This window comes from Mirounga angustirostris, unplaced genomic scaffold (assembly GCF_029215605.1).
Source record: "Mirounga angustirostris isolate CCGP_5_RB_7025 unplaced genomic scaffold, mMirAng1.0.hap1 SCAF_4, whole genome shotgun sequence".
NCBI classification, from domain to species: Eukaryota; Metazoa; Chordata; class Mammalia; order Carnivora; family Phocidae; genus Mirounga; species Mirounga angustirostris.
Genome location: NW_026991712.1, coordinates 120,276,841 through 120,304,737, shown reverse-complemented (window position 1 = coordinate 120,304,737; position 27,897 = coordinate 120,276,841). Strand labels below are relative to the sequence as shown.

The window sequence follows — 27,897 nt, the reverse complement described above, 5'->3', positions numbered from 1 at the left end:
GCAATTAAGAATAAAAATAGATGTTATAAGGAGGTCTTTATGTATTTCACACAGAATTACCTTATAATCCAGATCACTGAAGTACAGCATGCAATTGACCAACTTAAGAGAAAACTGGATACTGACAAAATGAAACTCATGATAGAAGTTAAGGTAATTTCCTAATCAGATAAACATTTATCTTGAAATAAGTTGTTTTAGTATTTTAATTTTGGGTATCAATAGCATAAGGATAGTAAGGATTGTCTTAAAATTGTTACCTTAACAACCAAGAGCAGGAGTGAAAAAAATGCAAGAATTAAATCCTGTGTAAAGGTGCATGTATAACAAGGCCAAAGTAAAATTAGTAGAATTTCCCTAAGATTTAAAGGAAAAGGACCTTCTGAATCAGTATATAGTCTCAGTATTTTAAAAGTAATTTTCATATATTAGAGTGATCCATAAATCTGACAAACCACTGAACTCTGAGCTCCATTTAGTTTTTTTTACCTGTTCTGGGGGTAATTATCTCATGCTGATTATTTTCATATATAATTATATAAAAGCTCAGAGTTCAATTCTTTATCAGAAATAGCTCTATGACATGAATAATGACCCCTTTCTAGAATCAGAACTTTCTGCAATGATACAGCCGCCACTAGCCACATGAGGATATTGAGCGCTTGAAATGTAGCTTGTTGTGTAACTGAGGAACTGATTTTATGATTTGTTACTCTAATGCAATTCTAGATTCTTTTCACTAGCAGCATTCAATTAGGCCTCTCTCAATTTTAGAAGGGTAAGATCAAAGTTCATTTTTGAAAGGTGATTCTTTTTATAGGTGAGAAAACAAGCAGTTTCAGATTTACGCACATTGAAAACTGAACCGGCACAGAAGAAAATTAACACATCTTTACAATCTCAATTAGGTATGTTAATTTAAAACTTATCAAAAAATTTAACCATTATTCTCCTTGGCACAATATTTTATATAAATCATATTTTTTCACTTGTGGATTTTACAAAGTGTTTCAGGAAAAAAAAAAGCAAACCGGTGGCTATTTAGTTAGTTTTGAAGCTTTTATTTTTAAAGACAGTTTGTTCATTGTATTTTAATTAAAAGCAATCTGGAAATATAAAATAGGGATATTGAATTTACATCCAGAGTTATGATACAGATTAGTATCTAAGAATTTAAAATTTTAGAAATACAAAGACAATAGTAGTAATTCAACAGATACTATGGAATTTTCCTCTGCCATAAATAATTGGGTAAATAGGAAATGAAATATTCTCAATTCCAATTTGAAGGCAGAGAGAATATACAGGGAAGACAGATTTATGTAAGTCCAGAGTTCAAAGATGCAGATTTTTAATCTGTGTTTATAGGAACTAATATAAGTGTAACACAATATTCTTAATTGCCCTAAGAGAACAGAGACCTCTGTACATTTAGAAAAATTCTAATTGTGCAGAGAAAATAATTGAGAAACCAATGTCTTTAATTAAAAGTAAAATGCATATATAAACTAAGAAATAAATTATTAGATGTTCATAAATGAAAGAATAATTAGAAAGGTAAAGTTTCTGCTATAAACTCATAAAAATAATTTTAGTGAAAAATATTAGGTAGCTCTAACCTACTAATTCAAAATATTATCTTGTATTTTAATCCTTTCCCCCCCACCCTGGAGACTTGTGAGTTTAATTGAAGTGCATCAGAGAACTATATGAAATCAGGAAGAGAAAAATTGTTCACATCAGCTTGATGAACCTAAATAAATTTATTGAACAAAAAGTATAGAGCAAATGGCTTCTCATAGTCTAGGTTTTTAAAAATCTACTCTGAGCAAATAATTTCCACTTCAAATTATACATATTTTTTAAATTAGCATAATAAAATTCTGAAAATTTTTCCCAATTATACTAAACATAGAAAAATAATATAGTAAGTTGATTTCTTACCTTTGTTTTTAGACAACCAAAGCATTTCTTTATCTGCTTTTAAGTAGAATAACTATGACATGACAAAAATGTGTACATTTAAATGTGTACATTTTTATCTCTTCAAGAAACTGATTTATACTGATTATTTTTCTAAATCTTAATAGTTTGACAAAACTATTATCTGTCACAGCTTTGGTTTTAAGACTTTCCACATTTCTTCAGTTTGCTGTTTGGCCACAGCATCTCCAGAATAGTCAAGACAATTTGCGTGCCACATGCCAATGCCTCGCAAGCCATGCTTTTGTATGTATGCTGCTTTTAAAGAAATGCTCTGAGGGTTATCATACCACACTTGATGAAAATGGCCAGAAGAATCCTATAAGAATAAATTAAACTATTCAAAAAGAATACAGTGAAATAATAAAAATTTTAGTGCACGGTACTTTCACAACAGCAGAGATTACACAAATGAGCTTTGTAATGTAGTCTGTACTGTTTTTAAAGTCCTTTTCATGTTCTCATGCCCTAAGATTCCTTCCTTGGTCTGATCTGATGATTATCAACCGAGATGTACAAACTCCTGGGACCCACATGAAACCTACTTAATCAAAATATTCCAGGGTTGGAACTAGGACATATATTTGTGTTTTGCCATCCCATTAGGTAATTCTGATACCTATGGTCCTCTAGAACCAGCTTATGCATTTTTTTGTACTCCCTACAGTTCCTGGAAATGTACTTAGGAGCTCAGCGGATGATTTTGTTCATGATGAATCAGCCAAATCAAAAGGTAATGGGTGGGGAAAATATCTCCTTTAATAGGTCTTACAGAATTAAGAACCATAAACTAGCCTGTAAAGTCCTCCCCAGCATCAACTGCCTCTATCTAGTACTAACACAGTCTCTCTTAGAAGGTACGTAAGCTATTGGATAAGGGATAAAAAGAACTAGGGAAAAGGGGAAAAGATAGGAAGTAAAAAATAGAATGAACTGTGATTTCAAATAATTTACTGATTTTTATATAACATCTGGGAAACTTTCAAAGGCAATTCTCAGTGGATGCCAGTAATATGTTTATGGTAGCACCACTGGAATTAGAGTAGTCCCCTAAGATTAAAGGACATTATTCACTTGGTAAATGAATAAACTGTGGCATATTTAAGTATAGTAGACTCGTTTACTACAAGCTCTTTAAAACTTTAACTTTGAAAGGCAACTTATAGAACTTAATTTTGCAGATTTGGGGGCAAACCCAAAGTCATAGGTCTCTGAATTTTGCCATTATTGTGGCAAGTACTTTGAGCCTTTTTGATACTGTTAAGGAATTTCAAATGCCTCAAAATAGTGAAGGGTGAAAAACTGAGTAAATGTAAGATTAACGTGTGCATGATGAAAGCGCATAAGAAAGCAGAATGATTCTCTTCAGTCACAGCAAGAAATTTGATTTTGGTTGCTATGGAATTTTACAATAAATGAAAGAGAAACAAAATAGTTTTATAACTAGATTGTTGTCTAAAGTGCCATTAAATGAATGGCCTTCAAAGGCTTATCAAAATGTTTCCTGAATTCTAAAACTTTAAAGAAGGTTAGTCAGGGACAACAAAAACACAGTACGTCAGAGTGTAAACTGTTTGGCAAAGACAGGAGTATAATATACCCTAATTTAATATGGATCTTAATTAGTTATATAGATTACAAGCCTAGTTAATGAATAGGTATAGAATTTTCAAAATTTAGAAGGCTCTACATCAAAGCTTTCTATGTAATTGATGTACATGCCTGTATAACAAAATGAAATATTAAAGAATTTATATTCTTTCTGAAATCAACTTACATCATGACATTTTAGGGCTCCTTTTACAGTGACAAAATCCAAAGTAAATTCAAAGATGATTTGTAATTAGATTTTTGAGGTGTAGAAAAGTTTTATTATGCTAAAGGTAAATTATGAAAAATGTAACTTTTCTTTGCCTCTTTGGTATAGCAATTCCTATTTATCTAAATGACCAGAGCAAGTCTGTCAGGTAGTGTTTCTTCAGTGTTTCTGTTTATAATATAATTTGTCTAATATCACATAGTTTATACCATTTTCCACTAATGCATTTCTTATTCTCAGCGTCATGCCTCCCTATAAAACAGCCTCATCAGAATCCTTAGGCTACTTTGAAATGGTGGCTTACAGAGCTAGTAACCTATTTTGGCCCAAAACCACAGTTATCATACATAATTATCAACTATTAAGGAAATCCTGTTTGTGATATAACACCATCTAAAATGACAAGTGGCCCATGCAGAGCAGTTCCATTATTACTATAACTTGACCTCCTCACTGGCAAAGTAAAGTACTTGATTAGACAAGTTTACTCATGTAAACAGTAGTCTGTATATTGTACCCTAAAAGAAAACGGATAGAATAAAGATTCATAATTTGTGAAAAGTCTTACTTTATAATTATAATAAGAAGCTTGCTGATCTTTATCCCAGTGGCTTCCAGAAATAGAACTATTTACTTGCTTCATAATTATTTTATAGGGCACCTGACGTCCTGAGGTAATACCACAAGAAGCCCTCCAGGAAGGGACTTTTGGAATGGTACAAACACAATCCTAGAAATACAACAATGTTCGTGTTATAGATTTAAGCAAATCAGAAAAACTATATTAGAAATAAAACGTATACTATAAATAGACTGACTATACAGAATAAAAGTTAAATTTCATTATTAAAATATGTAACACTCAGAAACTTCCATGGGATTAAATAATTAAACTCTACTTTTAGTCTCAAACTTCTACATATGAAACAAAACAGGCTTTAAAGAATAGAAAGAAAAAAATTATATAAGAAAAATCCTTACTTACCTCTAATAGATTTAGACAGGTATAATCATAACCATACCAGGGAACACCCATTACAAGTTTGTTAGGGCTAATGCCTATCTTGATGTAGTCATCATACCCTAATCAAATTGGGACAGAAAAAGCAGAAAGAAAAAACTTTTTCTTTTTATATTCTAATGGGTTTATACAAACTATGCAGCCATTCAGAATTGAAGTTTGAAAAACCAGGTACATTTTTGCAAAATAACTAATACAGTGTTTCCCTAACATGACATTATAAACATCATCCCTTAAGAACTATAAATTTTGTATCACTTAATAAATGATTTCTTTTTGAATAATAGAAAACAAAATTCACAAAATTTAATTCTGGGAAGAATAACATTTCAGGGGAAAGCATGTTAATTTTGTCTATTAACTGCTGAGATTTCTGAAGTTTCAGAAAAGTTCATAAACTTTCTGGCAGGGACGGTCTCAGAATTTTTTTTTTTAAGATTTTATTTGAGAGAGCATGCACAAGCAGAGGGGGAGCAGGAGAGGGAGAAGCAGGCTCCCCACTGAGCTCGATCCCAAGACCCCAGGATCATGACCTGAGCCGAAGGCAGACACTTAACCGACTGAGCCACCCAGGTGCCCCTCACTTGTGCTTTCTAGAATTACAGCCAGGGACAAGAAATGTCCCCTCAATCTGTAGTTATGGCAATGAGAAAAATGAACAAATTCCTGGTCATTCCCTTTTGTGCCCAATGCAAAATATGTTTTCCCACCAAAAGATATTGCAAGATTATCGAGAATGTTTAAGTAAATTTGTTTTTCAGAGCCTTTAAAGTTAATTATGTACTATTTAAATATCCAGGTCTCAAACATCCTTGATAATGAGCCTTTTATTGATAGAACACAGTTATCATCTCCTTTATGAAATACAGTTTGGGAACACTGGATTAAATAATTGCTTTGTAACTAACAATTTTTTTTATTTTTAAATAGCATATGCATATGATCAGACTGTTAACTTGGATGTGATAAGGCTGTTTTAAGACTTTAAGACTTTATCTCTAAATTAAAAGGTTTTTATTTATTAATCAACACTTAAATCAGGGCCAATTATCCCAGAAAATTTCACTTGAGTCCAAAAGATAGCAAGCAATTGTTTATTCAGTTGGCTGATGGGATACAAACCAAACTTCAGAAAGGCTAATGCAAAGCCCACATCATATGAATGACAGAAGTGACATCATTTTTAATATAGCATGGGCACTAATAATAAATGCCAAGTAAGACAGTCCTCTATCAATCATGCATAGTAGGTACTCACATTATAACTATCTTAGCTATTAAATTATTTAACGGTTATTTCAGCAAAAATACCCTGGCAAATTCTAGAAAAACAAGTATCTCTTTCATGTAATTTTGGGACAAGAGTGTTGACTTGAAGTTAATAGTCAGCTGCTTGAGTCCCAACTAAATAATACCTTAATATAAACAGTGCAATGAGAACTTAACACTCATCATCTGATCTATAATAGAGGATTAATAATACACCTATCCCAGAAGATTTTTAGAAGAATTAAGTGAAAACTTTAGAACGTGTAAACTTGAAAGCTCTCCAAATTAAGTGATATTCATGTTTCAAGGAAGCTTTATAAATGGAAAAGGTATACAAATGACTTAGAAATACTAAAATAATCTTATTGTTTAAGTGATCATTTGTGGATTCTTACCAGTTAATGTCTCCTTATAGGGAGCATTGGCTGCTGCAATACATTCTGACAAGACCTGACTTTGTTCATCATAAGACATCACAAAGAGAAAGTCACAAGCATCTGCAATTCCAGCATAATTATAGCACCTGTCTTTGCACTTTGGAGACCAAGTTACATCAAAGGTTACCTGTGGAAAAACACATGCGTTTTTATGTAACATGATCAAATATGCTTATTATGTCCGTTTTTTTGATTATATATTTTCTTGCCTCATACTATCCAAGAAAAAAGACCTCTTTACATATATGAACATAGGGTCTGACACTTATAGAAATATAACAGTTCTAAGATGACTGAGCTAGATATATATTTGGACAGATACAACGACCAGGAACAGGGCGCTATGTAGAAAAGGAGTTTTAAACATAGGTGTAATGACAGTAGGGTGTAGTGGGGCCTCCAAGCAACTAGGCAGTAAAGAAAGCGCGCTAAAAGAATTCAAATAATGTTTTTTTAAAATATCGTGCAGGCTAAATAGGTCATCTCTTGGCACAAGTTGACTCTCCTGTGTCGGGAGTTTAACACCCTGATATACAATTACATTACATGATAGGTTTAATCTAACATTACAATTAAAGAATAGTGGTTTATGGCTACAGGGATAAATCAACTCAAAATGTTGAACAAATCACTTAAATGGTCTTATAAAACTTGAGTGATGCATTTTGGTGAGCCAGTCTTCCACAAGGATGAGACTATTTAAAATATTTATTGCCTTAGCCAAATATTAGCCTTATTTTATATATGTGCAAATGTTCTAAAGCGTCAGTAAAGGTTTTTTTCTCTCATTAAACACATTATTACAAAAATTGAGATAGTTCAGTTAAAATTTTTATACTTTGGCCAATTTATCCTATTATAACTTTTTAGGACTTCATCAAAATTTTATAATTGTCTAAGTATTAGCACTAAAGGAAGCTCAGCTTCACAGGTACAAGCTTTCCTCAGCACTACAGCAAAATAGGTTATAAAGTGAATTTTTTTTACACATCTGATCCCATTTTATCACTGCCTATTATAAAATAGGAGCTATATTCTAGTAATAGAGAAACTTAATGATCACCTCTAAAGAGGTAAATTTCAAATAAGTCCTTACCCTCTGCTGAGCATTAAGAGTATTTTTACCTGGATTTTCCGTTATAGTTCATCTCCAGCATTAGTATATTAGACAAACCAAAATGATTTTGGTTTTACTCTTGACTCTATTATAACTGGGTCTATATCCTTAAAACATCTGAATCTGTTTTCCTACCTATAAAAAATGATGATGTAGAAAGAACGCTTCAGGAGGATTTCTAACTCTTTAATTCAATTACCATAATTCTGTAATCTTAATCATCTTTTCCCCAAAACTCATTTCTCCTTCCAGACTCTATTTAGTCATTTTTTTCTGGTGGCCAGTTTAAGAACTTTTGGGTCATTATTTGACTTCTCTCACACCCCAAAACTAATCTCGCATTTTCCTTTGAGTGGCTTCTCACAGATGTTCTGCCTCTTTCTTTCCATTAATTAATATTTATTAAACACTTCCTGGTGTTAAGGTTATGCCATCATCGTAATCCAAACTATAAATCTCAAGTTAGTAGACTTGGATTAGTCCATACTGGTCTCCATTTCTCCTCTAAACTACTAAATACATACTACTGTGGAATAACCTTCCCCATACACTTTGTACCACGTAAACTCATTACATACAGAATAAAATGCATGTACTTCAGTCTGACATTCTGGATATTCCATAATCTGACCGGTCTTGGCAACTGTACCTCCCCCTAATTTTGAAATTGAATTTGACAGAGTAGCCCAAATTGTTCTCCTTGCCCCTCAAACATGGAAATATTCCTACTGCAAAGTCTTGTTCAGTTTCTTCCTCCTTGCCCTTTCACTGTAGGAAAATCAGGACTAGCAAAGAGATTGTTTCCCACACGCTAATTCTAACCTATTAGTAACAGCAATCTAGAGACTGAAGGAAAAGTTTTCTGAGAAGAAAATTTGTCAGGAGTATGGTGGCCTGCATACCAGGTATTTGCTATTTTTGATCTAAATTGTATTCATCTGAGGAGGGAGAGTTCAATTCAGTGATGTAGGAAAACCCAGAAATCAACCTGCTCCATAGACACGCCAAACCTACACCTCTCTATAGAGCAATTTCTCCTGAAGAACTGAGAACTGACTGAACAGCTTTTACACAACAGAAGATAAACACACCACCTAGAGAACAGCAAGAGAGACATAGACACAGTAACAAAAGAAATTCCCACCCCCTGATGCTGCTAACTGCAGTGGGGAAGGATATATACTGGGAGACTGTGAGCAGGTTTTTCTGCCTTGGGGCACAGGAGGGAGAAAGCAACGGTGTAAAAGACCCAACTAGAATATACAAGATCCAGTCCCAGAACTTTGTCAGACAGTGGGAGAGCTGCTGGAACTCTTTGGATTAGAAGGGCTGGAGAGCACCATGGTTTACATTCCTTCTCTACCTTGATAGCATAAGCATGAACAGGAACAGGGTCTGGGTGACTGCCCAAGCCAGCCTACCATCTCAGTAAGCCCTGGGCTCCTAACCCACACCAGCCCCACCCATCCCACCAATGCAGATTGAGTACAATGCACACAGGACATCCCTAGTCAACACTAACTACAGTTCCAGATGTCTCACCAAGGTGACACAGGTGCCAAACACCCTAGAACACTCCAGGCCTGCACTGCTTTGGCTCCAAGTGATTTGCCGGGGTACCCCCTGGGCAAAGCAGCACCCTGGGACACCCTGGCCTGCACCTGCCTCTGCTCCAGCCACTCTGCCAGGTATCCCTGCACAGATGCCCCAAGACACCCCCCCCCCACCTTCCACCCACTTAATCTTCAGCTGTCCTACCAAGGCGTCTTCTGTGCAAAGAGCCCTGGACTGTCCCGGCCCATGCCCACTTCAGCTCTGACCATCCCACCAGGGTTGCCCCAACCTACAGGACAGCCACAGCTCCAGCCAGATAGCCAGCCAAAATCACCAGGTGCTACAATCTGCAGAGGGGATGATCATACACAAGACCATTTCTTCAAGTTTAGAAGTAGCTCTTCCATCTAATTCATAGAAACAAACACAGAAGGTCAATCAAAATGATAAAGAGGAATATGCTCCAAATGAAAGAACTCAGAAAAAGAACTAAATGAAATAAACATAAGCAATCTACCTATAAAGAGTTCAAAATAATGATCATAGTCACCAGAGGAAAGAGTGGATAAACTCAGAACATCAAGAAGAGATTAAAAAAAATTTTTTTTAGGGCGCCTGGGTGGCTCAGTTGGTTAAGCGACTGCCTTCGGCTCAGGTCATGATCCCGGAGTCCCGGGATCGAGTCCCGCATCGGACTCCCTGCTCAGCAGGGAGTCTGCTTCTCCCTCTAACCCTACCCTGTCTTGGGCTCTCTCTCTCACTCTCTCTCTCTCTCAAATAAATAAATTCTTAAAAAAAAAAAAAAAAAAAAAAAAAAAAAAATTTTTTTTAATCAGAGTTGAATATGGTTACTGAGATGGAAGATACACTAGAGGGAATCAAGAGTAGATTAGAAGATGCAGAAAAATGGACCAGCAATCTGGAAGACAGAGTAATGGAAAGCACCCAACCTGAGCAGCAAAAAGATAAAACAATGAGGATAGCTTCAGGGTTATCTTGGACATCAAATGAACAAGCATCCACATTCTAGGGGTCCCAAGAAGAGGAGGAGAAAGAGGAAGACAGAAAACTTATTTGAAGAAACAATAGCTGAAAATGTCCCTGACCTAGGAAGGAAATGGACATCCAGGTTCAAGAATCACAGAGAGTTCCAAAGAAGATGAACTCAAGGTGAGGGGGAAAAGATGGCGGAGGAGTAGGAGACCCTATTTCAGCTGGTCCCCAGAACTGAGCTGGATATCTACCAGACCACTCTGAGCACCCACGAAACCAGCCTGAGATGTAAGAAGATCTGGATCTCTACAAACAGAGTATCACAGGCGGTTGGTTTTGAGGTACGAAGTGGGGAGCCGTGATTCCGTAGGGAGATATCGGAAGATAAATGGCAGTGGGAGGGTGCCTGACCGTGGGGATCTTACACTGCTAGTGAGTGACAGCCTTGCACGCTGCAGACGGGGCAGAGACTCACAGACCAGTAGCGGTGGGGAAAGGACTTCAGGGCAGCCCCTGGGATGGAAACCCAGAGTGGCGGGGTCACATGAGCAAACTGGGAGCTGCTGGCGGTTTTAGAAGCACAAAGGGCAGAGACATGCTCCGACCTGGAGGCAGGACTCGGAGCACTGCGGAGGGGCGCACAACCCAGGCCACTGCAGTTTATAGCAGCACGGACAGAAACGGAGATGGTGTGGCCTGCAGAGCTCACTGAAGAACAGACTATAGTCTCTCTGCTATGAGGCAGAGTGTTGGAAACAATCTCTTCTGCTCTGACTTGCGGAAGAGAGGCAGAAAGCCGCCAGGGAAAGCCGCCGGAGAACAAAAGCCCCAAAGACTCCGCCCAAACAGGGTTGCCTGAATAACAGCGTGGCAGGCCCCTCCCACAGAAGACAGGCTGGGAAAACAAGAGGCCAGCAACCCTAAGGTCCCAAGGAAACAGGTGCATCTTGCTTGGGTTCTGGTCAATAATTTGGACTCTATACATTCCCTCAAACACCCATCAACAGAATGACTAGGAGGAGGAGCCCCCCAAATAGAAAGACTCAGAGATTATGACTTATGCCACAGATTTACAAATGGATGCAGATATAACCAAGATGTCGGAGATGGAATTCAGGCTAGCAATTGTGAAGACAATGGCTAGAATGGAGAAATCAATTAATGGCAACATAGAGTCTCTAAGGGCAGAAATCAAAGGTGAATTGGCAGAACTTAAAAATGCTATCAATGAGATCCAATCCAATCTAGATAATCTAACAGCTAGGGTAACTGAGGCAGAAGAGCAAATAAGTGACCTGGAAGACAATATAATAGATAAAAAGGGAAAAGAGGAGGCCAGGGAAAAACAACTCAGAATCCATGAAAATAGAATCAGAGAAATAAGTGACACCATGAAGTGTTCCAATGTCAGAATAATTGGAATCCCGGAGGGAGTGGAGAGAGAGAGAGGACTAGAAGACGTATTTGAGCAAATCGTAGCTGAGAACTTCCCTAATCTGGGGAATGAAACAAACATTTGAGTCCTAGAGGCAGAGAGGACCCCCTCCTAAGATCAAGGAAAACAGGCCAACACCCCGGCATGTAATAGTAAAACTTGCAAATCTTAGAACCAAGAAAACCATCTTAAGGGCAGTTAGGGGAAAGAGATTCCTTACGTACATAGGGAAGAACATCAGAATAACGTCAGACCTATCCACAGAGACCTGGCAAGCCAGAAAGGCCTGGCAAGACATATTCAGGGTACTAAATGAGAAGAACATGCAGCCAAGAATACTTTATCCAGCAAGGCTGTCATTTAGAATGGATGGAGAGATGCAGAGCTTCCAAGACTGACAGAAACTGAATATGTGACCACTAAGCCGGCCCTGCAAGAAATATTAAGGGGGGTTCTATAAAAGGAGAAAGACCCCAAGAGTGATATACAACAGAAATTTACAGAGACAATCTATAGAAACAAGGACTTCACAGGCAACATGATGACAATTAATTCATATCTTTCAATAATCACTCTCAACGTGAATGGCCTAAACGCTCCCATAAAACGGCACAGGGTTACAGATTGGATAAAAAGACAGGACCCATCCATATGCTGTCTACAAGAGACTCATTTTGAACCTAAAGATACATCCAGACTGAAAGTGAAGGGATGGAGATCCATCTTCCATGCCAGCGGACCTCAAAAGAAAGCTGGGGTAGCCATTCTTATATCAGACAAATTAGATTTTAAACTAAAGTCTGCAATAAGAGACACAGAAGGACACTATATCATACTTAAAGGGTCTATCCAACAAGCTCTAACAATTGTAAATATCTATGCCCCCAACATGGGAGTAGCCATCTACATAAGCCAACTGTTAACCAAAATAAAGAGTCATATTGATAACAATACGTTAATTGTAGGAGACCTCAATACTCCACTCACAGCAATGGACAGATCATCTAAGCAGAAAATCAACAAGGAAACGAGCTTTGAATGATACATTGGACCAGATGGACCTCATAGATATTTACAAAACATTCCACCTGAAAACAACAGAACACTCATTCTTCTCGAGCACACATGGAACTTTCTCCAGAATAGACCATATACTGGGTCACAAATCAGGTCTCAACCGATACCAAAAGATTGAGATTATTCCCTGCATATTCTCAGACGACAGTGCTCTAAAACTGGAACTCAATCACAAGAAAAAATTTGGGAGAAATTCAAACACTTGCAAGCTAAAGACCACTCTGCTCAAGAATGTTTGGGTCAACCAGGTAATCAAAGAAGAACTTAAACAATTTATGGAAACCAATGAGAATGAAAACACATTGGTCCAAAACCTATGGGACCCTGCAAAGGCAGTCCTAAAGGGGAGATTACAGACATCCAAGCCTCATTCAAAAAAATAGAAAAATCCTGAATTCACCAACTAACTCTACACCTTAAAGAACTAGAGAAAAAGCAACAAACGATGCCTAAGCCATGCATTAGAAGAGAAATAATTAAAATTAGAGCAGAGATCAATGAATTAGAAACCAGAAACACAGTAGATCAGATCAACGAAACTAGAAGTTGGTTCTTTGAAAGAATTAATAAGATCGATAAACCACTGGCCAGACTTATCCAAAAGAAAAGAGAAAGGACGCAAATTAATAAAATTATGAATGAAAGGGGAGAGAGCACGACTAACACCAAGGAAATAGAAACAATTATTAGAAATTATTATCAACAACTATATGCCAATAAACTGAGCAATCTGGATGAAATGGAGGCCTTCCTGGAAACCTATAAACTCCCAAGACTGAAACAGGAAGAAATTGACAACCTGAATAGGCCAATAACCAGTAACGAGATTGAAGCAGTGATCAAAAACCTCCCAAAAAACAAGAGTCCAGGGCCTGATGGATTCCCTGTGGAATTCTACCAAACATTCAAAGAAGAAATAATACCTATTCTACTGAAGCTGTTTCAAAAAATAGAAACAGAAGGAAAACTTCCAAACTCATTCTATGAGGCCAGCAATACCTTAATCCCCAAACCAGGCAAAGACCCCATCAAAAAGGAGAATTTCAGACTGATATCCCTGATGAATATGGATTCCAAGATCCTCAACAAAATCCTAGCTAATAGGATCCAACAATACATTAAAAGGATCATCCACCACGACCAAGTGGGATTTATCCCCGGGATGCAAGGGTGGTTCAACATTCGCAAATCAATCAACGTGATAGAACACATTAATAAGAGGAGGGAGAAGAACCATATGGTCCTCTCAATTGATGCAGAAAAAGCATTTGACAAAATACAACATCCTTTCCTGATTAAAACTCTTCAGAGTATAGGGAGAGAGGGAACATTCCTCAGGTTCATAAAATCCATCTATGAAAAACCCACAGCGAATATCATCCTCAATGGGGAAAAGCTTGGAGCCTTTCCCTTAAGATCAGGAACATGTCAAGGATGCCCACTCTCACCACTATTGTTCAACATAGTACTAGAAGTCCTAGCACCAGCAATCAGACAACAAAAAGAAATAAAAGGTATTCAAATCGGCAAAGAAGAAGTCAAACTCTCTCTTTTCACAGACGACATGATACTTTATGTGGAAAACCCAAAAGACTCCACCCCCAAATTACTAGAACTCATACGGCAATTCAGTAATGTGGCAGGATACAAAATCAGTACACAGAAATCAGTTGCTTTCTTATACACTAACAACGCAACTGTAGAAAGAGAAATTAGAGAAACAATTCCATTTACAATAGCACCAAAAACGATAAGATACCTCAGAATAAACCTAACCAAAGAGGTAAAGGATCTATACTCTAGGAACTACAAAACACTCATGAAAGAAATTGAAAGGGGCACCTGGGTGGCTCAGTTGTTAAGCATCTGCCTTCGGCTCAGGTCATGATCCCAGGGTCCTGGGGTCAAGCCCCACATCAGGCTCCCTGCTCCAGGGGAAGCCTGCTTCTCCCTCTCCCACTCCCCCTGCTTGTGTTCCCTCTCTCACTGTGTCTCTCTCTATCAAATAAATAAAAAATATTTTTAAAAAAAAATTGAAGAAGACACAAAAAGATGGAAAAATATTCCATGCTCATGGATCGGAAGAATAAACATTGTTAAAATGTCTGTGCTATCCAGAGCAATCTATACCTTCAATGCCATCCCAATCAAAATTCCAATGACATTTTTCAAAGTGCTGGAACAAACAATCCTAAAATTTTTATGGAATCAGAAAAGACCCTGAATCGCCAAGGAAATGTTGAAAAAGAAAAACAAAGCTGGGGGCATCACGTTGCCTGATTTCAAGCTATATTACAAAGCTGTGATCACCAAGACAGCATGGTACTGGCACAAAAACAGACATAGACCAGTGGAACAGAATAGAGAACCCAGATATGGACCCTCAACTCTATGGTCAAATAATCTTTGACAAAGCAGGAAAAAACATGCAATGGAAAAAAGACAGTCTCTTCAATAAATGGTGCTGGGAAAATTGGACAGCCACATGCAGAAGAATGAAACTCGACCGTTCTCTAACACCATTCACAAAGATTGACTCAAAGTGGATGAAAGACCTCAATGTGAGACAGGAATCCATCAAAATCCTAGAGGAGAACATAGGCAGTAACCTCTTCGACATAGCCCACAGCAACTTCTTTAAAGATACCTCTCCAAAAGCTAGTGAAACAAAAGCAAAAATGAACTTTTGGGACTTCATCAAGATAAAAAGCTTCTGCACAGCAAAGGAAACAGTCAACAAAACAAAGAGGCAACCCACAGAATGGGAGAAGATATTTGCAATGACACTACAGATAAAGGGCTGGTATCCAAGATCTATAAAGAACTCAAACTCAACACCGAAAAAACAAATAATCAAGTCAAAAAGTGGGCAGAAGAAATGAAAAGACACTTCTCTGAAGAAGACATACAAATGGCTAACAGACACATGAAAAAAATGTTCATCATTAGCCATCAGGGAAATCCAAATCAAAACCACATTGAGATACCACCTTACACCAGTTAGAATGGCAAAAATGGACAGGGAAAGAAATAACAAATGTTGAAGAGGTTGTGGAGAAAGGGGAATCCTCTTAGACTGTTGGTGGGAATGCAAGTAGGTACACCCACTTTGGAAAACAGTGTGGAGGTTCCTCAAAAATTTAAAAATAGAGCTACCCTATGACCCAGCAATTGCACTACTGGGCATTTACCCCAAGGACACAGATGTAGTGAAAAGAAGGGCCACATGCACCCCAATGTTCATAGCAGCAATGTCCACAATAGCCAAACTATGGAAAGAACCGAGATGCCCTTCAACAGATGAATGGATAAAGAAGATGTGGTCCATATATACAATGGAATATTACTCAGCCATCAGAAAGGATGAATAGCCAACTTTACATCAACATGGATGGGACTGGAGGAGATTATGCTAAGTGAAATAAGTCAAGCAGAGAAAGTCAATTATCATATGGTTTCACTTATTTGTGGAGCATAAGGAATAGCATGGAGGACATTAGGAGAAGGAAGGGAAAAATGGGGGGGTGGAGTTGGAGGGGGAGATGAACCATGAGAGACTATGGACTCTGAGAAACAAACAGGGTTTTAGAGGGGAGGGGGGAGGGAGGATTGGTTAGCCTGGTGATGGGTATTAAGGAGGGCATGTACTGCATGGAGCACTGGGTGTTATACGAAAACAATGGATCGTGGATCACCACATCAAAAACCAATGATGTATTGTATGGTGACTAACATAATAACATTTAAAAAAAGAAGATGAACTCAAGGAGGGCCACAAGACAATAATAATTAAAATGTCAAAGATTAAAGAAAGAATTTTAAAAGCAGCAAAAGGAATTAGTTACATACAAAGGTTAAAATGCTATCAGCTTATCTTTCAGCAGAAACTTTGTAGGCCAGAAGGGATTGGCATGATATATTGAAAGCATGGAAAGGAAAAAACCTCCAAGAATACTCTACCTGGCAAAGTTATCATTCAGAATTAAGAAGAGGGAGAGTTTCCCAAACAAAAGTTAAACAAATTTATCACCACAGTTACAAGAAATGTTAAAGGCACTCCCTTAAGTGGAAAAGAAAAAGGCCAGATTAGAAGAAAATTATGAAAAATTTCATGAGTAAAGGAAACAAAATAAAGGCAGTAGAGCAATCACTTATAAAGCTAGTATGAAGGTTAAAAGTAGTAAAATCAATTGTATCTAAAAAAATAGTTAATGGGACTCACAAAATAAGAAGATATAAAATATGACCACATATACATAGGGGGGACTGAAAATGAAGTTCATATAAAATGTGTTTGAACATAGCTGACCATCAACTTATTATAGACTGCTATACACGTAAAATATTATATATGAACCTCTTGGTAACCTATAAAAAACCTATAATAGATACACAAAAAATAAAGAGAAAGAAAGTAATACACTAAAAAAGTCATCCATTACAGAGAGCAAGAGAAGAAGAAACGGAGAGACAAAAACTATCAAAAAAATCAGAACACAAAATGGCTGTAAGTACATACCTACTAATAATTACTTTAGGGTCATCTGGGTGGTACAGTTCGTTAAGCGTACAACTCTTGGTTTTGGCTCAGGTTGTGACCTCAGAGGTGAGATCGAGACACGTATCAGACTCCATGCTCAACGTGGAGTCTGCTTAAGACTCTCTCTCTCCTCCCTCTGCCCCTCTCACCTGTGCACATGATTTCTCTAATAAATAAATCTTCAAAAAAATCTTTAAAAAAAATAATTACTTTAAATGTAAATGGTGTAAATATTCCAAAAGACCTAGACAAAATGGTTAAAAAAAGACAAGACCCATCAAAACAAAACAAAAACAAGACCCATCAATGTGTTCCTGCAAGAGATTCATTTCAGACATAAAGACACATATAGACTGAAAGTAACAGGATGGAAAATAGCCCAGGCAAATGGAAGGGGAAAAAAAGGTGGGGGCGCCTGGGTGGCTCAGTTGGTTAAGCATCTGCCTTCGGCTCGGGTCCTGATCCCAGGGTCCTGGAATCAAGTTCCACATCAGGCTCCCTGCTCAGTGGGGAGTCTGCTTCACCCTCTCGCTCTGCTACTCACTCTCTCTGTCAAATAATAAAAAAAAAAAGGTGGGGTATCAACTCTTAGACCTAATAGACTTTAAAACAAGTCTGTAACAAGAGACTAAGGTGAACGTACATAATGATAAAAGGATCAATCCAGTGAGAGGATACAACAGTTGTAAATATCTATTATGCAGCCAACATTGGAGCACCTAACTACATAAGGCAAATATTAACAGACATAAAGGAAAAAATGGACAACAATACATAATGGTAGAGGACTTTAAACCCCACATACATTAATGGATAGATCATCCAGACATAAAATCAACAGAATACACATTCTTTTCAAACACACATGTGTTTGAAAACAGATCACGTGTTAGGCCACAAAACAAGTCTCAATAAATTCAAGAAAACTGAAATCATATTAAACATATTTTCCAACCACGACGGAATGAAACTAGAAATCAGTTATCTGGAAAAAGCAAACACATGGAGGCTAAACAACATGCCACTAAACAACAACAAATGAGTTAACAAAGAAAGAGGAAATAGATAATACATGGAGACAAATACGAAAATATAATGGTCCAAAATCTATGGGACACAACAAAAGCAGTTGGAGGGAAGTTTATAGCAATTCAGGACTACCTCAAGAAACAAGACAGATCTCAAATAGACACTTCAACCTTACACCTAAAGGAACTAGAAAAAAAAGCTTAAAGTTAGAAGAAATTAATAAGGATCAGATTAATAAATAAATAGAATTTTTAAAAAAGATCAATGAAACAAACATTTCTTTGAAAAGATAAAGTTAATTAAACTTTAGTGAAACTCATCAAGACGACAGAAGACTCAAATCAGAAATAGAAGAACCAACTCCACAGAAATATAAAAGATTATAATAAACTACTACCGAAAAACTATATGCAAATTGGACAACCTAAAAGAAATGGGTAAATTCATGAGGCGCCTGGGTGGCTCAGTCGTTAAGCGTCTGCCTTCGGCTCAGGTCATGATCCCAGGGTCCTGGGATCGAGTCCCACATTGGGCTCCCTGCTAGCGGGAAGCCTGCTTCTCCCTCTCCCACTCCCCCTGCTTGTGTTCCTGCTCTCACTATGTCTCTCTCTGTCAAATAAATAAATAAAAAATCTTTAAAAAAAAAAAAAAAAGAAATGGGTAAATTCCTAGACATAAAGAACCTACCTCCCAAAATGAAATTAGGAAGAAATAAAAAATCTGAACAGACCAATTAATAGCAACAAAATTGAATTTATAATCCAAAATCTCCCAACAAACAAAAGTCCAGAACCAGATGTATTTATAGGTGAATTCTACCAAACATTGAAAAAAGAGGTAACCTATTCTTCTCAAACTCTTCCGAAAAAAGAAAAGGAAGACTCCACATTCATTATATGAGACCCTGACACCAAAACAAGACAAAGACAATACAAAAAAGAGAAAACAACAAGCCAACAAAATATTAGCAAGCCAATATTCAACAATATATTGTTGCAAATTCAACAATATATTAAAAGAATCATCCTCTAAGTGGGATTTATTCCAGGGATGCAAGAATGGTTCAATATCCACATACCAACATGATATTCCATAGTAACACAATGAAAGATAAAATCATATGATCATAACAATAGATGCAGAATATGCATTTGACAAAATTCAATATCCTTTCATGATAAAAATTCTCAAAGGGGGTTTAGAGGTAACATACCTCAACATTATAAAGGCCATATATGATAAAACCCACAGATAAGATCATACTCAATGGTGAAAAACAGAGCTTTTCCTCTAAGTTCAGAAACAAGGATGTCCACACTCACCACTTTTATTCAATATAATATTAGAAGTCCTAGCTGTACCAATCAAACAAGAAATAAATGGCATCCACATTGGTAAGGAAGAAGTAAAACTGTTACTATTTTCATATAACATGATACTATATATAAAAAAACCCTAAAGACTGCACCAAAAACTAGACCCAATAAATGAATTAAGTTGCAGGATACAAAATTAATATACAGAAACCTGTTGCATTTCAATACACTAATAATAAAGTAGCAGAAAGAGAAATTAAGAAATAATTCCATTTACAGCTGTACCAAAAATCAAGTAAAATACCTAGGAATAAACTTAACCAAGGAGGTAAAAGACCTGTACTCTAAAAACTATAAAACATTTATGAAAGAAATTGGAGATGACACAAACAAATGGAAAGATACTCCATGCTCATAGATTGGAAGAATTAATATTGTTAAAATGTCCATACTACCCAAAGCAATCTACAGATTTAATACAATCCTTATCAAAATACAAGAACCTTTTTTTTTTTTTTTTTTTTTTACAGAACTAGAATAAATAATACTAAAATCCTTATGGTACAACCAACAAAGTTGGAAGGATCACAATTCCAGATTTCAAAATACACTATACAAATAATAATAATCAAAACAGTATGGTACTGGCACAAAAAGAGACACAAAGATCAATGGTACAGAATAGAAAGCCCAGAAATAAACCCCCATTTATATGGTCAATTAATCTACAACAAAGTAGGCAAGAATATACAATGGGGAAAAGAAAGTCTCTTCAACAAATGGTAATCGGAAAATAAGACAGCTACATGCAAAAAAAAAAAAAAAATGAAATTGGACCACTTTCTCAACCCGTATACAAAAATAAATTCAAAATGAATTAAAGATCTAAATGTGAGACCTGAAACCAAAAGTCTTCTAGAAAACATGTCTAGTAATCTCTTTGAGATCAGCCTTAGCAACATTTTTCTAGATATGCCTCTACAGGCAAGGGAAACAAAAGAAAAAATAAGCTATTGGGACTACAACAAAATAAAAAGCTTTTGCACAGTGAAGTAAACCATCAACAAAATGAAAAATCTATTGAATGGGAGATTTTTGCAAATGATCTATCCAATAAGGGATTAATACCCAAAATATGTAAAAAGTGTACACAACACCCAAAACACAAATAGTTCAATTAAAAATAGGCAGAGGACCTGAATACACATTTTTCCAAAGATGACATACAAATGGCCAACAGACACATGAAAAGATGCTCAACATTACTAATCATCAAGGAATTGCAAATCAAAACCACAAGGAGATATCACTTATCAGAATGGCTACTATCAAAAAGACAAGAAATAAGTATTGACAAGGATGAGGAGAACATTTGTGCACTGTTGGTGAGGATGTGATTGGTGCATTCACTATGGAAAACAGTATGGAGTTTCCTCAAAAAAAAATAAAAACAGAAATACCATATGATCCAGTAATTCCACTACTGGGTATTTACCCAAAGAAAATGAAAACACTAATTCAAAAAGATATGCATCCCGATGTTTATTAGCATTATTTACAATAGTCAAGATATGGAGGATATCCAAGTGTCTATCCATAGATGAAGGGATAAAGAAGATGCAGGTATGTTTCTATGCCTGTCTCCCCCTCTCTCCCTCCTTCCCTCCCTCTCTCTCTCTCTCTCTCTATGATGGAATATTTCTCAGCCATAAAGAAGAATGAGATCCTACTCTTTGCAACAACATGGATGGACCTAGAAGGTATTATGCTAAGTGAAATAAGAAAGACAAATACCATATGATTTCAGTCATATGTGGAATTTAAGAAACAAAACAAGTGAACAAAGGAACAAACAAACAAAAAACAGACTTCTAAATACAGAGAACTGGTAGTTGCCAGAGGGGAGTGGGTGGGGAGATGGGGTAAATAAATAGGTAATAAATTGTACTTAGCTGAAAAGACAAATTCTACACTGATAAAACTTCCTTGCTTACATAAAGCCACAGAGATATCAATCCTTATATCATTTATTATTTTCCAGTGAATCTCAAATTCATGTTGACCAATTGTACCAAAATCACCTAGCACAGTTGGTAAAAATACAGTTCCTAGGCTCTATGCCAGACCTACTGAATCAATCTCTCGAGATAGTTTAACAATCAGGTGATTCTCAGGTAATATAAACCAGTGACTCTAAACCTATTTATATGAAATAGAATATATATTTCATATGTATATATTTCCTACTTAACTAGATTTTAAATTTTTGAAAGGCAGGTATCATTTATTCACTAAATAAACAATTTTTAACATTGTGTTAGATAGAAAGGAGCTGGTCCCCACCTTCAAAAATCTCACTATTTAGTCTTGTATAGGTGTATCTCATTTTATTGTGCTTCACAGATACTGCATTTTTTTTTTTATTACAGATTTAAAGTTTTTGGCAACCCTGCATCAAGCAAGTCTATCAGCACCATTATTCCAACAGCATTTGCTCACTTCATGTCTCTGTGTCACATTTTGGTAATTCTCACAATATATCAAACTTTTTCATTATTCTGATTTGTGGTCAGTGATTTTTAATGTTACTATTGTAATAGTTTTAGGGTGCCACAAACCATGCCCATATAAGATGGCAAACAATCCATAAATGTGTGTGTTCTGACTGCTCCACCCACTGGTTGTTTCCCTGTCTCTGTCCCTCTTTTGGGCCTCCCGATTCCCTGAGACACAATAACATTGAAATTAGAACAAATTAATAACTCTACAATGGCCTCTAAGTGTTCAAGTGAAAGGAAGAGTCACACGTCTCTCACTTCGAATCAAAAGCTAGAAATGATTAAGCTTAGTGAGGAAAGTTTGTCAAAACCTGAGAAAGGCCAGGGGCACCTGGGTGGCTCAGTCGTTAAGCGCCTGCCTTTGGCTCAGGTCATGATCCCAGCATTCTGGGATCGAGCCCCGCATCGGGCTCCCCGCTCGGCGGGAAGCCTGCCTCTCCCCCCTCCACTCCCCCTGCCTGTGCTCCTCTCTCACTGTGTCTCTCTCTGTCAAATAAATAAAATCTTAAAAAAAAAAAAAAAAAAGCTGAGAAAGGCCAAAAGCTAGGCTTCTTGTGCCAAACAGCCAAGTTGTGAAAGAAAAAATTCTTGAAGGAATTAAAAGTGCTACTCCAGTGAACACATTATAAGAAAGCATCAAAAACTAATGATGTAATGTATGGCGATTAACATAATAAAATAAAAAAATTAAAAATAAATACTAAAAATTAAAAAAAAAAATAAGCAAAACAGCCATATTGCTGATATGGAAAAAGTTGTAGTGGTCTGGATGGAAGATCAAACCAGCCACAACATCCCCTTAAGCCATAGCTAATCCAGAGAATAAGGCCTTAAATTCTGTGAAGGTTGGGAGAAGTAAGGAAGCTGCAAAAATAAGTTTGGAGCAACAGAGTTTGTTTCATGAGGTTTAAGGGAAGAAGTTTTCTCCATAAAAAAAAAAAAAATGCAAGGTGAAGCAGCAAGTGCTGATATAGAAGCTGTGGTGAATTATCTAGAAGATCTAGCTAAGATAATTAATGAAGGTGGCTATACTAAACAACAGATTTTTAAGATACACAAAACAGCCTTCTATTGGAAGAAGATGCCATCTAGGACTTCCATACCTGGAAAGAAGTCAATGCCTGGTTCAAGGCTTCATAAAACAGGCTGAATCTCTTGTTAGGGGCTAAAGTAGCTAGTGGCTTTAAGTTGAAGCCATTTCTCATTGACCATTCTAAAAATCCTAGGCCCCTTAAGAATTATGTTAAATCTACTCTGCCTGTGCTCTATAAATGGAATAAAAAAGCTGGATGTGGGCACATCTGTTTACAACATGGTTTACTGAATGTTTTAAGCCCACTGTTAAGAGCTACTGAAGAAAGATTCCTTTCAAAATATGACTACTCATTGACAATGTACCTGGTCACTGAAGAGCTCTGATGGAGATAGACAATGAGATGCATGTTGTTTTCATGCTGGCTAACACAACATCCATTCTGCAGCCCATGGATCAAATAGTCATTCCAAATTTCAAATCTTATTATTTAAGAAACGTATTTAGTAGGACTACAGTTGCCACAGACAATGATTCCGTTGAAGGATCTGGGCAAAGTAAACTGAAAACCTGGGGCACCTGGGTGGCTCAGTTGGTTGAGCGACTGCCTTCGGCTCAGGTCATGATCCTGGAGTCCCTGGATCGAGTCCTGCATTGGGCTCCCTGCTCAGCAGGGAGTCTACTTCTCCCTCTGACCCTCCCCCCTCTCATGTGCTCTCTCTCTCAAATAAATAAATAAAAAATCTTTAAAAAAAGAAAGAAAGAAAACCTTCTGGAAAGGATTCACCATTCTATATGCCATTAAGAACATTTGTGATTCATGGGGAAAAAATCAAAATATTAACAGTAAGAGGAGTTTGGAACAGGACCTACCCTCATGAAGGACATTGAGGGGTTTAAGACTTTCATGGAGGCGGTAACTGTAGATGTGGTAGACCTAGCAGGAGAACTAGAAGTAGAAGTAGAGTCTGAAGATGTGATTGAATGGCTGCTATCTCATGATAAAATTTTCACAGATGAGGAATTGCTTCTTTTGAATGAGCAAAGAAAGTGGTTTCTTGAGATGGAATCTACTCCTGGTGAAGATGCTATGAAGATCGTTGAAATGACAACAAGAGATTTAGAAAATTACATACATTTAGTCAATAAAGCAGCAGCAAGATTTGAGAGAATGGACTCCAATTTTGGGAGAAGTTCTGCTGTGGGTAAAATGCTATTTAAACAGCATTGCATGATACAAAGATATTGTTTGTGAAAGGAAGAGTCCATCAGTGCAGCAAACTTCATTTTTGTTTTATTTTAAGAAATTGCCACAGCCTCCCCCCACCTTTAGCAACCACCACCCTGGTCAGTCACAGCCATTAACATCAAGGCAAGACCCTTTCCCAGCAAAAAGATTACAACTTGATGAAAAGCTCAGATGATGGTTAGCATTTTTAGCAATACAGTATTTTTTAATTAAGGTATTTATATTATTTTTCAGATGTAATACTATTGCACACTCAATAGACTATAGTAAAGAGTAAACATAACTTTATATGTACTGGAAAGCCAAAAAGTTCATTTGACTTGATTCATTGAGGTGTGTGTGTGGGGGGGTGTTTAAAGACTTGGTTATTTTGGGGTGCCTGGGTGGCTCAGTTGGATAAGTGTCTGGCTCTTGATTTTGGCTCAGGTCATGATCTCAGGGTCATAAGATCAAGCCCTGGCACCAGGCTCTGTGCTGAGCATGGAGCCTACTTAAGATTCTCTCTGCTCCTCCCTTTGCCCCTCCCCTGCTTGCTTGCATGCATGCATGCTCTCAAAAAAAGGAAAAAAAAAAAAAAAGAAAAGAAAGACTTGGTTATCTTAATATGTGGTCAGGTTTGAGATCACTGATCCAGGGCCACATTATCTTTTATTACCCATATATTGACTGGCAAGATGCCTTCTGCTGTGATCTTCTGCTCTAATCATGCTCACTATGGCAATGGGGAAGGCTTTGTCATAGCTCTGTCAAATTGTATGGAGTTAGTACTTAGAGCTTTCTTGGAGGTCAGGTGCTTTACAAGTAATTCAGAGCCTATGAAGTGAGTGAGACACTTCCCCAGAACTATGTCTACTCTTAGGCAAGAGCTATTTCTGTCCTGCCCTAGTGAAAGCAGGGCTGGACAGTAAGCACTTCCTGATTCTTGCTGATCCAGTTGCCTATTTAATATCTCTAACCCTGCTGCAAGGCAAGTAGGGAGAACAATCTCAATGCTGTGTCTTCATATGGACAGAGAACAGAGCACCTTAAAATTCTATAAAACTCTAATAAGAACCTCAAAAGTTCAGAAAACATTTTTAGGATATATGTGCTGAAATTCTCTCCTACTCAGTAAAGCTGAGATTCTATTAGTCACACTTTCATGAATACATTTTGATAGGGAAAATAAGGAAATCCAAAAAATAACAAATGAACTTTTACCTGTGATCCCTTAATTTCACGATGGAAAGAGTCTGTGGTTTCTTTGACTAAAGTGGTTAATGCATAATATTCCGGTGATAAACAATTAGCTTCTTGCTCTATGTCTATATTAATTCCATCCATATATTGTGTTTTGGCCAACTTAACTTTTTGAGCTATCCAGGATGCTCTGAAAATAGGATCAGTGATATCCTTTAAGGGTGCATCTCCTATGGAAGAAATATACATCTTTTGTGCATATATGCTTTTTACAGTTTAATGACATTTATTTCACAAAACCTTTAAAACATCTCATTATTTTGGAATACTAAGCCCCCAACTTAAGTTTTTGAAGTAGAGAAATAATATACTGAAATAATAGAAAGTCATTACTCAATCTCCAAAATAATCATTATGAATAATTAGTAATATAATTCTCAAATTAGAAGTAGAAATTGAAGACTATGACTAACTAAAAGTCATCATGCTAATTAGGATTCACATCTTGCTCAAAATCATAGTGGCTTATTTTTTTTTTTTAAGATTTTATTTATCTGAGAGGGAGAATGGGAGAGAGAGTGTGCATGGTGGGGGGGGGGGTCAGAGGGAGCAGCAGACTCCCCGCTGAGCGGGGAGCGTGGGACTTGATCCTAGGACTCCAGAATCAGGACCTGAGCCAAAGGCAGACGCTTAACGACTGAGCCACCCAGGTGCCCTATAGTTATTTTAACTATCTCTCCCATTGCCCCTGCTTGTGTTCCCTCTCTTGCTGTCTCTCTCTCTGTGTCAAATAAATAAATAAAATCTTTAAAAAAAAAAACTATCTGTGAAATGAATTATTATATAAGATTAATTTTAGGATGAAAAAATTTACCAGATAAACATGAAAAGGGAATTATTTGGAAAGTCAGGATGGCAAACAATGCAAGTAAATACCAATTGGCTGGACACATCTGGTAAAAACTGTAACTCACCTTTTAGCACTACTCTGGCTCCATGTGAATGAGCATAACACATAAGTTCTGGGTCATATTTTCCAAAAATCACCACAGTTGTAATCTGTGACCAATCATAAAATTTCCAAGTTTTATTTCCAACATCAGAAACAAAAACCTGCCAAAACAGCAAAGATAAGCATCATCACTTAAACCAAGAAGAATACAATGCTGACCACCCAAAATAACATTAAACACTGATCATATGCCAGGCATTAAGAGTACAACAAACAAGACATAGGTGTCCTAATATAATTGGTGGTGGGAAAAATTAGCCAGGCCTCAAAAGTAGGGCTAGGAAGAAATAGTGGAAAGAGCCAAGACCTGGAAGCAGAGAAAACATGGTGATTGCATAAGTAAGTATTAGGTATAGCTGACACCTTGAATTTGGAAGGAGATAGCAATAAAGAACCAAAGAGTGGTAGGCAGGGTTAAGTTATAAAAGGCCTTGTAAGCCCTCTTGAGAAATTAGTACATTATCCTGAGGGAAAGCATTTTAAAAGCAGAATGTATACATTTTAGGTATGCATTTATATATACATTTTAGAAAAATACCTTCAGCTGAAGTGGGAACAGAGGCTAAAACTGAAAGAATAATAGGAAAGCTGTTAGAAGAATCTATGCAGGAGATGATGATGACCTCAAATTAAACTTGTAGAAAGGCAGAGATAAATAAGATACATGAACAGATATGGAAGATCCTAAGGGCAAAATTAACAGGACTTTGTTACTAATGAATGAGTAAAGTAAGAGAAAGGGAGGTTGATTAGTACTTGTTTCTGGCTGCTGCAGATGGAGCTACTCCATCTATACAAATGTACCAGATCCTGCATTTACTATGAATGGTTTTTGGCGAGACAGACTTCTTAGAATAGTTCTAAGGTGGTAGATGTTATGTTTCACCAGTATCCATCTCGCCCCCCCCCCCCCGCCCAGATAATTCTAGAAGCACAGAAGTCTCATTTTATTCCAGATAAGGTGTTAATTCATTGATTTAGCGAATATTTATTGAATTTCAGTAAGGTTTAGGGAATGTATATTGCTAGACATTAGTGACAGAAGTTAGAGACTAGGTCCATGAGCTGTTCAATTACAAGAGTGTTAAGGGCTGCATGAGAATGCAGGCATCCATGACAGCATATAAAGGGGGCCTGCTACGCTGGTAGGGCAGGAAAACAGAACTACACACTTTGGGGGAAAATGGAAATCTGAGCAATGATCTAGACACGATGCAGGGTTACCTATAAACAGAAAGAGCATTCTCAGCAGAGGGAACAAAAGAGGGCAAATGTC

General features: G+C 37.0%; 2 protein-coding genes across 14 annotated transcripts in view; one reads left to right on the top strand and one right to left on the bottom strand.

Moving 5' to 3' along the window:
• SPATA1 (spermatogenesis associated 1) overlaps positions 1 to 25,016 on the top strand; it is a 67,711-nt gene extending 42,695 nt beyond the window's left edge. For 4 of the 13 annotated variants that reach the window (XM_064588924.1, XM_064588923.1, XM_064588925.1 and 1 more), the window contains 4 exons: positions 55 to 153; positions 821 to 908; positions 2,651 to 2,716; positions 17,150 to 20,115. In XM_064588924.1, the coding sequence (XP_064444994.1) occupies positions 55 to 153; positions 821 to 908; positions 2,651 to 2,716; positions 17,150 to 17,406 (510 nt within the window). In that variant the 3' untranslated portion in view covers positions 17,407 to 20,115. Of the gene's footprint in view, positions 1 to 54; positions 154 to 820; positions 909 to 2,650; positions 2,717 to 4,458; positions 4,797 to 6,507; positions 8,253 to 10,230; positions 10,535 to 17,149; positions 20,116 to 22,019 lie in introns of those variants that run through there. The other 9 variants (XM_064588927.1, XR_010410885.1, XR_010410886.1 and 6 more) reach the window with 9 other exon arrangements.
• On the bottom strand, positions 1,462 to 25,973 carry CTBS (chitobiase). The gene is made up of 5 exons (XM_045897311.2): positions 25,631 to 25,973; positions 6,488 to 6,656; positions 4,788 to 4,885; positions 4,371 to 4,532; positions 1,462 to 2,302 (listed from the first exon to the last, which is right to left on the bottom strand). The coding sequence occupies exons 1-5, from the start codon at positions 25,856 to 25,858 to the stop codon at positions 2,111 to 2,113; spliced, it is 849 nt and encodes a 282-aa protein (XP_045753267.2). The 5' UTR covers positions 25,859 to 25,973; the 3' UTR covers positions 1,462 to 2,110.
• Between the last annotated feature and the right edge of the window lie 1,924 nt (positions 25,974 to 27,897).